General features: G+C 40.5%; 1 protein-coding gene across 1 annotated transcript in view; it reads right to left on the reverse strand.

Moving 5' to 3' along the window:
- The window catches only part of LOC111268580 (O-acyltransferase like protein), a 51,648-nt gene that overhangs the window by 7,700 nt on the left and 27,568 nt on the right, over window positions 1-16,380 (reverse strand). Inside the window, exons 2-8 of the mRNA XM_022847647.1 lie at window positions 6,085-6,192; window positions 5,345-5,556; window positions 4,359-4,454; window positions 3,807-3,907; window positions 3,485-3,603; window positions 1,845-2,024; window positions 292-388 (exon numbers count right to left, since the gene is read on the reverse strand). Of these exons, the coding sequence (XP_022703382.1) occupies window positions 292-388; window positions 1,845-2,024; window positions 3,485-3,603; window positions 3,807-3,907; window positions 4,359-4,454; window positions 5,345-5,556; window positions 6,085-6,192 (913 nt within the window). The remainder of the gene's footprint in view (window positions 1-291; window positions 389-1,844; window positions 2,025-3,484; window positions 3,604-3,806; window positions 3,908-4,358; window positions 4,455-5,344; window positions 5,557-6,084; window positions 6,193-16,380) is intronic.

Consider the following 16,380-nt stretch of genomic DNA (forward strand, 5'->3'; position numbering starts at 1 on the left):
TATTTAAGATTTTTTGCTGGTAGCGGTTTGGTGGCTTTTGACAGCGTACGGCTATGTACATCACGGTTGTGCATCAGTTCTTACAGTAAATTGAAACAAAGGAAAGGATACGCCTTGGACCTTCTTTTATAAACATTTGAGGTTCATGGTATAAACTGACGCTCTTTTAAGCAGACACTCCTCCCCATTTGGAGTTGCCAGCTCAAAGCGTTGGACTACTTTGGTTACCAGCATTAGACTTGCTTTGGTCTTCTACACAGAGTAACGATTTATTCTAAAATACAACATTACCTTAGCAAGAAGAACGAATCTACGCTGAGTGTGAAATTCAAAATGGAAGCCATGATTATATTTCCTGTGTGCACCTGATGACCGTTCAAAATCGAACCTGCAAACAACATTGATATAATATTGTAGCTAATATAAACGCACAAACATACTGCTTCGAAACGTCCCGAAGGGAATTAAATTTTATTGATCTAGCGTACATTTTAAAGGTGACTGTCACCGCAAATAAAAAATCTGCTTGATTTTTATATCGTATTGTAATGTCTAAAATTCGTTAATTTCAATTAAAGGCAAATTTACGCAGAGCAGCATGTACGTCATTCAGACGCATAACTAGGGCCTATTACGTTCAATGAAAACTATATATCTTTCAGGAAAATGTTTTATGTTATGTTCTACTCCAATTGGTAAATCTTTTTGGAACAAAAAGTACCTTTACAGAAAACAACTGTGAAATATACCCTCATTATTATTATTATCTTTTTTGTTTGTTGTTATTATTCAAGTATTTCTCTTTACAGAGAATTTTTACTATTTCTAAAACTCATTACCTGCGCCTTCAAACTCCTATCTTATAAGGGACACGTATGCGACTGTGGTATTGCGCGTTTCAAGCATTATACTTAGATTTTTCACCCTGTATTTAGATTATACACTTTGCAGTGTCGGTCAGAACAATCTGCTTCGTATTTATGATTCGAATAACTAGGACACATATGTTTGGTGGCCTTACTGAATACAATGTAGATCTTATAAAAGGCTAGGACACTTTTTTCGTCTGCATACAAATCGCGATAAACTACATCAGAAGAATCCTCATTCAGTGTGTCATTATTGGAACAAGGCCTTTAAGTGTACATAGGCAATACGTGGAAATTATTTCGAATAAATGCAGCATCTGTTTTTAGCGATCCTGCATCGACCACTGGCTGTTGCTAAACGTTGAGACGTATCATTGTGAAAACCGTGTCTTGATTGCCGTTGACTGAACGCTCTTCGCGGAGTAGCAATGAGCTTCGTCTTTGTCAAGGATAACATATTGCCTTTAGTTGGTCAGCACCAAGTTATTAATGGACTACTATCAATCAAAAGGCTTGATACCCACAGTGCTTTAGCTTATTGCCTGTTAGGTAACAAAATCTGTGTTATAGATATACGGCTCCAAACTATCAATGTTGGATGTGCTTGTTAGTATCATGGGCATATCAACTCATTTGACGCTCAGACACGTTACAGATATTAGGGATCCTTTTTTTTTTTTCGTCCGTTGACAATTGTAGTGTAGATTAGGTCTTTAATTATATCTCGCATTTAAAAATCCTACAGCTAATGCTGCTTAGGTATGATCTTATCTATCGACTTAGTAGAAAAAAAAATCAATTATGACCCTATCGTTTGAACGTGTGTTGATTTGGTCTCTAGAATATGCGTCAATATTTTTACACGTACCTAGTTTACAAACAAATACCTGGATGGAGTTATCGAAACTAGTTTAGACTTCTGTTTAGACTATTGTTTAGACTATTGTAGCCATCAGAAATAAAGTTTTTACTTACGAAATGGCTGAACGTTTTCGACAAAGAAATACGTATGGCCAAATATCACCCACAACATTGAGAGTGATCGAATCCCATCGAGAACCGCCAGATTCGAAATTCTGCTACTCGAAAGTCCTAACAGCTCGGACAGGTTGCCCTGCAACGAGAAACATCGTACAAGGCGGACCAACAGCGAGTCTGCCCAATATCGTAAAAAAAGTGTCAACAAACGACCTTCGGAAAAATAATAGCATTCGTACGTTTTCGTTAGTTTTGAATGGATAATCCAAGTTCCAGGATCACCTGTCGCTACTCTGCAATAAAATCTATTATGGAATATTATTGCTGAACAGCTATCAATGCCATTCTGTAGATAGGCTGAAACCTTTGACGTAAGCATCCCTACCCACGTCAACATTGATTCTGTGGCGGCTTATGTCAACAGATTGTGCCAGCCGGCTTAGACGTAGATTTACCACTGGGAAAATATGTTTGCAATAAAGAATGACCAAACCTGCATGTAACGCGCCATTCGTTTCAAGTGTTAACCTGTCTCATATTATTCCTGCAAACAGGAAGAGTGCGTATACCCACCTATCGATATAGCCTAACGGTTTCAGCATATGTATGCCCACTTCTAACCCCAGCTTTTTTGCGTGAGCGGAGCTATTTGCAACGATATTGCTCAATGATCCTTACACTTCAAGTCTCATTAATGGCACGTACTACACAACCTCTGTGAATAGAAAAAATTACTACTACCTTTACAGGATTCCACTGGATTCTTGGTTTCTAACCGTGTTTTGCTAGTGATCTCTTATTTCGATTGTTCGCCTTTATGAATCGATAAAGGTTAAGTTAAAACGTCTTCTTTCGCATATGCATGAGGTTCTCGTGTACTCCTCTGCCCCCTAGTGCACCAACGCACAAGCGTCTATAGACACACACCGATAGACACATCGAGACTGATACACATAAATGCAATTAGCAAAATGGATAGGCGCTGCTGTTGTTAGTCTCGTTTGTCACGATGTCAAACCCAACTGGTTATGTAATTGGGCATTTTAAGCAATAATAATTCAAGCATGTAGGCCAAGTCAAATCCCTGCCTCAACTTTAACTCACCGTGAGGGAGCCCTTTACCTGGCTCCCTCACGTGAGGGTCCTCACCAGGATCCCCTGGTGTATCCAGTAAAAACAATTGAACCAATTGTCATACGATGTCTACCCGCTGTGTAATTACTTTAATTCTTGTGCTTTACCCTTAATCATTTCGTTTTAGTAACTTAACGTTATTGTACGTCTCGTGTTGTGACATCATAACAGCGTTCAATGATCGCAAACGGTTAGGAAAAACAAATTTACTCATGCGACCTTTCAATCGCCTGTAGTCCGTAAAAATGAACACTGTCAAAAAGCCATTTCTATCAAAATTCTTGGCACGCAGCACATGTCCGCTTGCAAAAATCAGCAGCGTTTGGCCCCCTGTAAGATTTCTTACAATCGGCATGTAACTCTAATAGAGTGCAGTCAGTGTTCATTCGGCTATTGAGAATTAGACCGAATACTTAGCCTATCCAAGTACACGAAAGCTTTCGATTTTTAAGACCACCATTTGCTAACTGTGCACTAAATTAATAAATGTAAAACAACCTAACCTAATTCAGTTCCGTTGAGAGCTGCTTCTTTGGCATTCCGAGCGACATTCTCAATTCCGCAACAGGTTTCCAATAAAGTTCCGAGCGTAACCAAGATAAGGCAGATAGCAGCGGTTGCCCTGGCGGATAGAAATAAACGAAAGGACTATTCCAGTACGTAAAAAATGCATCCATATGCGTACACTGTATGGGTAAATCCCTTTTTACATTGACTACTTGAATCGGTCAGCTGATCAAGACATGAATGAAGATTTACTGCCGGTGCAGTGCTATAAGCACGATTGGGTCGCTAAACACGCATGATAGTTATAGTTTAACGCACATGATAGCCATTTGCAGGTTCGAAACGGGGACTTCCTCACGGATTTCGCAGCGAGTCACCGATCCCTGGAAATCGACATCCTTCAGCAGGTGTTGGACCACCTGTGAAAAGCATTTTCCATTAGTAATAAACTAATCGCTCCTGTAGTGTGTACATATATATATATATATAGTTAATTAATGTTGGCGACGGATCGCAGGTGGTAATTCCTATAAGCGGCCTAATTTTTTTTTTCGGTAGACTTCCTGTTGTCTCCCTTACTAATCAAATTTTAAAGCTAAATGCGTCAAATACTGTCAATCTATGACGGAAACAAACGGATGTTTACAACAGTTGCTGCCCATGTCCGCCAGCATATTGTTTACCGGTGTGACATTCCAAAGTCATGGTCGTAAGCCACGATCAATATCAGCGTAATTGTATAACAGATTTGCGTCACGATCCAGACAATTATTATGGAAAGTCCCCAATGACTCGAATCAAATGGATATGGCAATGTCTATTTGATGTATCGCGGCTAGACAATAGTCATTCAAAGGCGTAGCAACAAACCCGATCGATGTCGTCCTTGGTGCAGGCCGAAGGGACGCAAAGGCCCACGCGGTAACTAACATGGCTGCCTGGGATGCGTAACGTTTTCTCAGCGACCTGAAGCGACAAAGCATCCGCAAACAGCGACCGTATAGTCTGCGTTTTCGTAGTTGGTCTTGGAAAATTCAAGAAGTATGATTTTAAGGCTCTGCATTGTTGTAAGGAAATAGAAGATGAAATGTGCACATTTCAGTGCATTACGGAATAACGCACAAAGCGACTTCGTAACGAATCTCTCGTCCACTATTTAGATTTTTGTATTCTAGCATTGTATTGCAGAAATATTGACTTCGTCGAGTTATATATACTTGAGCCGAATGAGGATTCTTATGAAGTATTCACTTGCTGAAAGATAAGCTGTGATTCAACATGTTAAAATAACAAAATAACGTACATGTCACAGCCAACGTAGACGATTTCGGTCATATTTACTAACCAAAGCTCGTCAATGAATATATTTCGCATAAAATGCGCGATAATCGATTTATTAGCGTCGTTGGGTTCGAGAATTTGGATTGGTAAGTGAGCTGATTGAGAGGATCCCTAAGCGTAAGTCGAAAGAAGTTTAGTAAACATCCTTAACAAATGATCAACGATCGCTGGTGCGGGTGTCAATTATATACACGTTCGTATATATACATACACGCACTTACATACATACACATATATAAACTTCAGATCTTTAGAAGATAATTAGTTGAGAGACCCTATCGTACTGTTGTGTATAACTGCGGCTATAGTTTCCACTTCAAATCAAGCCCATTGCATGGTAAGTATCGTTTTCCAACCATTAATATAATTCACGACTTGATATTACAACCGAATCAATACGCCCCAAAAATCATTAACACAATTAGACCTAGCCACATATACGTTACAATATATATATATATATATATATATATACTAAAGGGAGTCTGCTACGCAGACAACCGATTCCTTCCCACCTGATCACTGCTCAGATACGAGCCAAGTAGATCGATAGCATGAGTATGATTATGGAATAGTTCTATAAAGTCAAAATTCGGAGCCATTTGAAGGGTGCAGTAGGATCCAACGAAGGCAGGATCCGAGTCGTCGTTGGTCGCAGGCTCCGACGAAGCCGACGAATTCTTCGATTGGGCGTTTGTATCTCGCCTGCCTCGGCTTGAATGGACGTCTGCGCACCGTCAAGGAAAACAAACAGTCATTTTATTAGAAGCTATTTTCCCTTCTCAACAATAAAAAGACAGAAATGTAACAATTCTACTTTTAGCTTCTATCGAACGAGTCGACACACGGATACTCGTTTTAAATAAAAGCATTATGTTATGCCATGTAAAAAGCTTGTTTGAAGCGAAATACAACGGTGACGTTTGGTTACAGAGACCAGCCTCCACTAATATGGAAGACCGGGATCGTTTTAACAAAAAGGTATTTCAATTGTGAATACCAATGCACGTTAGCTTGTTGTGACACATTCGTCTATATGACGTTAAAAATTGGTTTGACGTGTGGCATGGCAAAGCATGACCTACAAGGGACATTTCGCAATTTCTAACAGCCACCGAAGCCTTGAGCAGGAAAAGCTTTCAAAACTGGAATATATATATATATATATATATATAGAAACGAAATTAAATATTTTATTTTGCATGATATTTGTTTACCCAGCCTTTGTCCTGTGTACACAAACAGGACCACGTACCATCTGAATGCTTCCAAGCTACAGTGGATAAACACTCGTCATAGGATCCAATTAAGGCGAGTGTTCCTTCGAGTAAGCCAGCTGGCGGTTTCCCGGATGCATCAGCCACTGAAAATCAAAGAAAGTCATTTCGAAGTTAAAATAGAGATGTTTTTTTTATCGTTTGTGCTTTATGGTATTTACTATGAAGTCCCAGAGTCGTAAAGTCCGACTTGGGGTAATTTTTCTAAGACATTTCTATCGTACATCCTCAGATGTATTAAAAGAAGACAGAACTAAGATCGTAAAGAGCATCGTTGAACAAACGTGAAATCATTCTATGAGGAGCAGTTGACTAATGATGATGGACAGTTGAAGAATCGACTTGGCGAAGAACTAGAAGCGGCACGGTAGCTTGTAAGCCGCGTACAATCCAATCCATAATAATGAATGCTTTTGTTTTCATGGACGTACGTATATGAAGCTGTCTATATTTCCGCGAAGTTCCTTTATTAGTTAGATTAATATATCAGGTTCACAGACGAAGAAGAAAGAAGTCAAAGTCAATGACACATCCAGCTAAATATATGTCCAATGCTCCTTCACGGAAAATCACATCGGTGTCATAGTTTCTAGCATAACGCCCAACAAGCTGTTGCCAGCGATTATATTTAGAGACAATTCGTTTGAGTGAAGAGGCATAAAAGTGCAATTTTCACGATCGTTCATGTACTGTACATTAGTTTACACCATTATCTTTTTGGGTCCGCTATGATTTTTGGTATCTCTCTGGCCATCTTCGTCTAGTTTTGCTGCTTGATTAGCGGTTACGGTTAGTGCGCATATTAAAGAGCGCGAATCATAGCAACGCCAATAAGAACACTGCTCGTGTACGATAGGCACAGTGTTACGTGGTCGTTGACGGGTAGTCAGCGTATTGAAGACCGTTTCTCAAAGTACCGCCATGGCGATGTTGTGTGAGACAGTGCTGGCAAAGCGGCTGGATAGGTTCGATGGATCTATACTGACCCCTCCAGACTTCGGCATTGAATATTGTCTTCGCGACAATGAGTCGTTAAGTTCTAATCGTTCATTAAAACGTCTTGTCTCGACAGCATTCATCCGATTGTAGCATTTAGCTATGGCAGACGTTTTACTTCGAAAGCTATTGTACGCGGGCCGCTACACAACAGAAGCCCCAATAATAACGAGGGTACGGAGCAGTGGTTAAACGTCAATAGAAAGTATCTTTTATTCGTGACCCTATTATACGGATGCCGCGTTTGCGGTACCGAAACGATTATCATTGGTAGCCAAAACAAGCCAGATCATATATATAGCTCTACAGTTAACAATGGCTAAGTTAGATCGCTACACATACGCAAAGGCCAAAAAATAATCGTAAAACTAGCTGCATCATGGATAATAAACTTCTGCCCACTAGACCACCATTTACATCAGTATAATATTTATTTGTTTTTTGGAATTACCCACGGCGCGTTCAAGTGTTTCGAGTTCCGGCCCAATGGAGAGGTACATGTATAAAAGTAAAATCATAGATAAGTCGGCCACACGCGCTAAATTACGATCGATCAAAATAATTTTCATTGCTATTTGTATTTAATGCATAGATTATGTCATGCGTATATATTTTCTATTTAAAATCATGGCTACATTCAGGTTCTTCATCAGGTATGGTGACAAATAGTTTCTACTTTTGCCGCGTTTTACAAGTAAGTTACAGTTAGTAGAACAGGGCCGAGCTAGTTATAACATTGTCCTGCTCGCCTCGTATAGGCTAACGACTGCTGCAGTGTGTATCCGGCACGTGCAGTTCGATCGATTACCGAAACTAGGAAAGCCTTCAGTATACTCATAATTATACGGGTAGAGCTGACCGATGCTATGGTCTAGAGTACAGCAAGATCTCTTCAGTTCCCTTTCAGTACGGTCGACGTATCATAGTTGTCAGCAGTAACTGGCGCGGAAAATGCGTGTGTTCAAATTCTGCTAGATGATGTCGTGAAACGCCAACACAGTATCAATCAAAGTCATTTGTAGTTTTACCTTAAATTTGTTTGACGGAACTATCGAGTAATGGTTTTAGAACTTGTTTATGAAATGGCCAAGGAGAAGACCAGATCAGCGATATGCTCCATCATCCAGCGAAATTGATTATCAAAGAGTAATTGTTGCAGAAGGCGCAGGCGCAAACCGAGAATTGAAGCCTCGGTTTTTGCTTTATGCCTACCTAGTGTAAAATAGGTGTACGTACATAATGTAAAGGTTTCTTCCGAGCCGTGATTAGGGTGGAGTTTTCGCATGCAATCCAGCTAAAGGAGTCCCAATAATTCAAATTATAATTCAAACGACTTATCAAAAAAAAAAAAATAATACCACACCAGCGAGCGCTTACCATTTCCCCACATAGAATATCCTTGTTTCTAATTACCGTTTCTTTTAATATCAGCTTCGCGCTAATAAAGGTTACTACAGGGTCGCTTCGTGACAATAAGATTTTACGTTAAATACCAAGGGTTAACCTTGCTTGCATAGCACGTGTCGTTATCGTATGCGGCAGTTAGGGATCAGGGCTTAGTTTCAGTGTTTCGCAATGAAATGCGTCAGGCGTTCCAGAAGGCGATGAAAGCATCACTTTTGTGCGCCCCTAGCAAAAATCCGCCCCGGGGAAAACAAAATGATTCGAAGCGAACGTTTTACGGCGGGTAGCAGAAAGGCTAACCCATGGATCTTAGCTGCTTTGTGCCACCCCATTTGTAGCAGTAAACTGCAAACAGCTAAACGAAATCAGCAAAAGTAAAGACTACAGACCTCAGTAACAGCCGAAAAACCCCATTATAATGCTTATACGTTAAGCACGGCGGCCGAACATCAAGAGCTGTTCAATGCTTGACGGACCGTCGTCATCATCATTTCAATTTAGTATATACGATCGGACCACTACTAACAAGTAGTAACCTTCAATAGTGTAAATAAGTATAATGTTTTCTGCATTCAGCCTAACAAAACAATACAACAGAATTGAATGGTATGCCATAATATATCTTAAATGTGTACATTTAGTAGATATTAGATGTATACACAATCTTTTATTGTATAGCACTCCTTTGATATTCTAATAACAGTGATATCTGGCAAGCATTGCCTCGAAAAGTACAAAAGAAGTCTTACAATTTTAAATATACAATGTTCTTATCTCGGCGAAAAGTCGAAAAGACAGTTCTATCCAATAGGTGATAGGTGGTCGCACTCCATTCCGAGAATAAATCATAAATAAAGTAATACTTCGTGCGAACGTAACAAGATAAACATATTTTCCTAACGGTAGCCAATCGAAGTATTCAAACCAGTCCCAACCTCTAGCTGCAACGAAACGAACGAATCGCTCAGCGTACTCCTGCTTACGAAGTATTCTTATTATCACGGATCATCATTTGCCATCCCTTAAAGTGAAGATGCTGATCGTATCATCAGCCAACTTCAGTCAGGGTCAGCAGGCCGTCCTGCTGACCCTGACTGAAGTTGGCTGCCCAGATGAAGACTTTACGCTTCAGCTGACACGACTCACTTAGCTTACGACAAATTCGACCTCATTCTACTCCGTAGCCTTACTATAATACACTTTACTAACTGACAAGTTACGTTGCGAACTCAAGAATTAAATCAAGTTGAAGAGCTATTTTCGGATGCTGAACTTTCATCTGTCCGGCGATATATCACAGCGATTATTTGAAGGTTGCTACTCGCCACGGAAATTGTTGACAATTCTGGAATCACGCGTGAAGGGATTCTTGGGAATGGTAATAATGACTGTTTGTTTTGGTAATAGTACTAATTATGGCGTTGGTACCCGTGTGTAAGAGCTAGAGATTTGTGAAGTATGAACAAATCTAACAGAATGTCAGCTTCAGTATTGTGAAACTAAGAAAGGATATATTATGGCCACTGCGTCATCACTCGGGTTGAGTTGTGAGTCTCTTGAGAAAACGAAAGGTGGCCTAGTTATATATGAGAGCAGCCTTCTTTAGTGAAGAACGATTATTTCTGCTCTACATGTTCCGCGTATCGTACACGAAGGCCGTGATTTGTATCTCACCGAACCTCATCCCAGCTTCACAACGCTTTTGTTGACTCCTACGATAATCGTGTCATGGAATACCATAATAGAAAGTTTCTAGCAAAATACGATCTACATTATTGGATAGAGCTGCTTAAAAATACCGCTCCGGCAACATATAGAGTGACCTTATTAGTAACAGCTTGAGGCCGAAGCTCGTCGGACCTATATGAATACCTTAACATTCATATAGTAAATATGGGAAACTAGTTTACACTTGGCCAAGTCGCAGCTCATAACAGGCAGACTGTACGACTATTTCACTAGATAATATACTTATTGTTGAATGTTTACATATACTAGGGTTGAAGTGACAATTCTAGAATATATATATTTTATACTGATATAACAAAGTGATCAATTAAAAGTGAATTAATTAATTGAACATTAACTTGAAAAACAAACTTCACATACGCAGGTACCAGCAACATCACTTCCCATATCGTGATAGTCTCAGTAATATATCATATACAGGTTAAGGTAATTATGAATGGGTCACCATAAAGGCAGTGGCAATTGGGTCCAATTATATAAATAAAAATATTAATTTCCACCTACCAATATTCAATGTTGTCAATTTTTTTCTTGTTTGTACCATTTACAGCATTGTCGCAAATTGTCAAAATCAATTAGCGACAAACTCGATAGAAAGTTGTGTTGTTACTCAAAATACGTACGTTATATGCGTAGGTTATTTGTTAACAGTTAACTTGATTGAGCTCCTGGAATATTAGTTGTTCGTAGAAAAAAAATCCGTTTTGAACCGACTTGTCACACTGTAGAACTTATATTTAGGAAATTTTCGAAGAAAATCGAAAAAGTAAATCGGAACACCCGATCAGGACAAAGTAAAAATAGGGGCTAAATAAAGGTCGTTTGCTACCAAACCGATAATACCTGCGCCCGTCCTTCATGTGGGATGGCATGAAGACTGAATTTTTCATCTGAGTGGTTGAAGGTGGTACGCTTTCAATAAATTGTAACGTTGACTGCTGTCACACGATTCGCACGTATAGGCGTGCTACCAAGTCAGTGTAAATGAAAGTCGCTAATGAGATTCACTGGAACTCAGAAACGCAAAACGCTCTACATAGTTCGTTACTAGACAACGCTCTGAGTACAATATTCTCAGTTGTAATGCAGCGTTACACGTATGGTTTGTCGTACGCAATAGCAACATCAAAAATCTGAGCAGACGATTCACTATTGTGCGTCTCTATGTGGTGGTCCGTTATAATAGTTATTATCAACTGTTTTTTCGCTACACTCTATAGCAATATTGTGGTCCGTACCGAGCTTTAATAGACCAAACGACACACTGTTGCTTAGCTGTTAAGCTATACATTTCTGAAATAATAGCACTTTATGCTCTTAACGAATATTTAACAACTATTTATAAGTTTTCCCCTTTGATTCATGGCGGGTGAAAACTAAACAGCGCTTACCTCCCCCAAACTCGAGGCGCTGACCCTTACATATTTCGATCCAGTACCCACAGAGAACTTTCAGTTGACACCAGCTACTCGTGGACTTGGCTAGTCCTGAATGCTTAAGTCTATAGTAAACCCGAGCACTAGAAGATCCCGAAAACTGGTTCCGAGGAAATTACTTGGGGCTTATGCCTCAACGTGCTTGACGTGCGCGTCATTGTGAAGTTAGCGATACTTCGTCTGCTCAAAAGGGAATTTCGTCAGCAAGCGCCACACGGATACTATCGACTGATTTTATAGCTAGTAAGCCTTACAGCCAATGTCACCCATTCCTTGACGCGTCCTATTAGCCGTAAAGGACAAGCCGTTTGACCTTCGAAGTTGCGACCTACCGTGGGATCATTCTTGGCTGCTGCTACGTCGTGATGGTGTTTTACATCCAGCTTTTCCACAGCTAAATGTGACAGGCAGCTGGACAGCTCTCCCCTCAATGGCAACAAGGAAGCTCGAGTCCAGCTAATCCGCCTTCTTGTTTCATAGATGTAACTCTTTAACGCAGTGGCACTAATTTCTTCTTGCACAGAAAAGCTATTTCCATATTGCGCTGTGTGTACAACTTCGTAATCTTTACGACTACGTGCCGAGCGCACTTACGCTGGCGTTTTTCCCCAAAGCTAACTAGCTGGTAGTCACTGGCGTTCGACACTGTCGGGGGTGTTCACCCTCCTAAACCGAGTTGATGCTGTTCACCTTGTTTCAGCGGTCGATTAGCAGAACGAAAAGAGGTAGTATCACGGTTGGCCAATAAATCAACACCTCGTTGCCATGTACGTACGCACGTGCATTAGCCCGTCCATATGTACGACAAATTGCATGCCTCCAAGCGCTGAGCAATTTTCTGCGCGACTGACTTTTTCTAGTGTCATCAATGTAGATCAGTAAAGCTCCGGCTATTTTTAGAAGTGCGGGTCTTGATTTTTTTGTAGTAACAATAGAGGTTGCTTTATTCGAGTAAGAGGTCGTCTATTATAGTACATTACCGGAACTCGCCGACGACTTGCCAGTTATGCGTCGGAAGGTCAGCATCGTTGCGGCGATCCAGCTAGTTGGCCGCTTTCTCAAACTCCGATCTTCAGGCCGGATCACGTCCACATAATGCAAATCCAGCGTCGTTTGCTCAGGACGCTTCAGCCAGGAAGAGCCAAATTCATCCAGTATATAATTTCGTATCACATAAAATATTTTTGATTAGATAGTTACTACGCCGTGGTAAGACAATCACCGAAAGCGTCTGATTTCGCCGTCCTTCGAATGCTTTCGAAGGATTCGGGATTTTACAATCACCTTACTTTACAAGGATCGCTTAGCCCTTACGACCTTTTTCTGTGTCTTGCCAGCTTTTTTCAGCGACCGAAGATCTATTCCGGCGAGCTAGTCTCCCCAGGAAAAGGACATTCGTAAAGCTTCGCTTTACAGCTTTCCCACGTCTCCCCTGCATCTCCTTGTCTCTCTCAGCCTAGGCCACTCCTCACAAATGTCTACGAGCTCGCCTCACGAACTGGCCCTCTGCCAGCTGTTCGTACCCCAAAGCCCATCGCTTGAGCTTCCTCTTGGTGAAGCCTGTTAGCGGCGATTCCAAATCCGCCAGACGTTCGTCGCCGACCGTTTTGCCCACATCACCAGTCATCCCACTGTTGTCATTAACATAAGTCAAACGGGGGTCAGCTTTGTTGCTGGCTGGCTGGCAGGCAGGCAAGCAGGAAGGAACGAGCAAGAACTTCCCAGCCTCTAGCTGTGCGTTCATATAGCCTTAGATATATACATAAATTAATCAATTAACCGGGAATTCCTTGATCCTTCAAGCGGGTAAGCATCCCATTGGGCGGAGCAAACAACTGCTCTTGCCACAGGTAGTGGTCACGAAAACAGGGTGTACCCTGGATCGTCGGTAGGTCTAGATGGCTGGACCTGTTGCGTCAAAGGCCGATAGTGCTATCCGTTAACCGGCTTTGGAATACCCCCGGAGAACCGCATGAAAGATGCCATGAAAAGTCTTGGAAGCTCAGTATAAAATTCCCGGACGTCAAAAAATATCATCCATGGGATAAGGAGGTCTCATCAGGCAAACAAGCGCCACCGATTCGTAACGAAGGAAATCAAATATTACTCTATGGATAAATACAAGTCTGCCGCTATATAGGATCATGTCGAGCGTTCCTGCCAACAAACGTAAGCCACCCAGTGGTTAAAGTGGTATTTGCTACATAGTATAATATTAGGGCACGTATTAAAGCACAGCTGGAAGAAAACATTTACTAATTCTACCAGCTTAACCTTGTAGTATTTCATAAATCATACAATCAGAATATGGGAATGATGTTCCGCATAGAGTGAATTAATATATTTTTTCGAGTAAACCGTTAGTCGAGTAGGAGGGGTCTGTTTAGGAAAAGATCGTCTGCAAGCGTCTGTCCCAAGTGGCCTTCTCAGTGCTATAAGAGTATTGTTCCAAGGATCAAATCAATATACGTGTTTGGGATAGTTGAATGAATCAATATAACGATGTAGCAACGCGTCTTTACAAGTACATCGAATTGGTCTGGCTTCATGTTTTAATCAAATAGTTCCATCAACGGGCAGGAGCACGTACTCGACTTCATCTTCAACATCGTCCATATCGTCGGAAACACCCACGAGCGATTACGAGATAGCGTAATGCAAGTATAGATATAAATCGGTAATCGATAAATTGATCCCATATGAATAAATGTATTGGGACATCATATCAGTATCTAATCTCTTGGCTGAGATGAGATAATATAAATAACCAACAATTTTCGTTAAAGGTCATTTACGACATATGGCCTTGGCACGTGCCAGGACTTGTGCTATGCTGCCGCTTCATTTTGTTTATCCGTCATGTTAGCTAATATTTTTGTTACAGTTTGTTTAGATGCCCGTAATAGCGTAAATATTCCGTAAACTGTCATGGCCATATTCCAATAACGACTGCCCATTCCCCGTATATATATATATATATATGTATGTATGTGGGGTAGGTCGTTTATATATATGTCTATATAAAGTAAAGGAAATCGCGCAATGTGTTTTGCGAGCCGTGATCGCTCAGCCGAATACAAATAATGTAGCCAGGGTTATATGTCATCCGACATCGAGGCAGGCCGCATTTGATAGCTAATCTATTTGTTATCTTTCGCGCTTTTTGATGCGGAAAAACGTCCTGTACGCAAATCTCGAGGGCCCACTGTATTCCATAAGGCATGCCCGGGCATACATTGTGGATAGAATTTTTAGTTAAATATTAGCGTTTAGAACAATGATTTTAGTGTGTTACAAGGGTATTTTTACTGCTAAAAGCTGAACGAAACGTTCACCTCAAACCATAAATCAGTCAGATGTCTTAATTTTCTTAACGAACTAGACAAAAAAATATCGTTGAACCGTACATCAAAATCATACGCCTATCTGGACTAAAATGTTTTGATGTACGAAGCGTTGGAAATAGCTGGACGATTAGTCATACGTCCCTAAATGTTATGGCCATAGCGAACTTTATTGGCGTTGTTAAGTAAATCTGATTCTACTAATAAACAAATTTCAAATCCAGTTGTGAGCTTTAGCAATGGGCATCATCTGAAAGTAATAAAGCCTGTAAGCGTTACATGAAGGAACTGAATAGATCAATTTCGAACAGTACCAGTGACTGAGCGGTCGTCCTAGCCAAATATTTTAGCAGTGAAACCTGCACTCCTTAATCTCCTTAGAAAGGGAACAATAGTCAGGACAACTACTAAGCAACGTTCGATATTTTCTTTTCAATATGGGCGATTTTCCCTGGTTCAACAGCAACATGTAGTAATCGCTTGTTCCGTGGGGCAGGTTCCCCGACGCTAACATAAAATACCACATTTCCGACTTGACTTAAATTTTAAATTATAGAAGGCCAAAAGGAAAGGCTTTGCTTGTTATTGCAATGGGACCAACATTGCATGGGCAGTTAATCCTGTTGATTGTACAACCTAGCAATTAGACCAGGCAATTGCCACGGGGACGAAAATGTTTCTGTCCGTCTGGATCGTTAGTGTCCCTAGACATTTGGCCTTGCGAAAAGTCATCACTGCATTTGAATAACACTAATAGGACAGAGACAGCAAATCAAAACCGTTAATATTCTTCGTTGATTAAAAGTAGTCTACGACAATTATTAGAAACAAAGATAAACCTTTTCAGAGGGTCTCGATTCGGTCCCGGTGATAGTTTAGTATGTAACGTATTTGCCTGCTAATCTTGGGGACACACTGTGGATCCTTTTCGTTTCGTGTTGTGAGCCGGACGTCTGATGGAGCGCCTAACGACGATGCCGGCCGTAACATAGACATTGAAACATAAACAGAGAGAAAGTTTTAACCCGTTTTTAGCTCGCTCCTTAATGTATTTGATCTGACATTACGGCTTACTAGCTAGAAGACCGCTAAGACAATCCTAAATCCGAAATAACAACAACAATAATAATAATAAGAACAAAATCTGTTACTATTAAATCATTATCTAGAATCTATTTTTTGAGGATAATAAAAAAGCCGATTTATATTTTAGCGTGTCCTAGCCCTGTGGCTATCGCCACTTCAACAACACCACCAGTTTACCAATAAGAGTGCACCAATTTAGATTAAGTTTTTTCTTCTGTTTTTTTTTTTGAGTTAAGTTGACTATCTGAACATACATATG

The sequence above is a fragment of the Varroa jacobsoni genome, unplaced genomic scaffold, assembly GCF_002532875.2.
Source record: "Varroa jacobsoni isolate VJ856 unplaced genomic scaffold, vjacob_1.0 scaffold_138, whole genome shotgun sequence".
Taxonomy (NCBI): domain Eukaryota; kingdom Metazoa; phylum Arthropoda; class Arachnida; order Mesostigmata; family Varroidae; genus Varroa; species Varroa jacobsoni.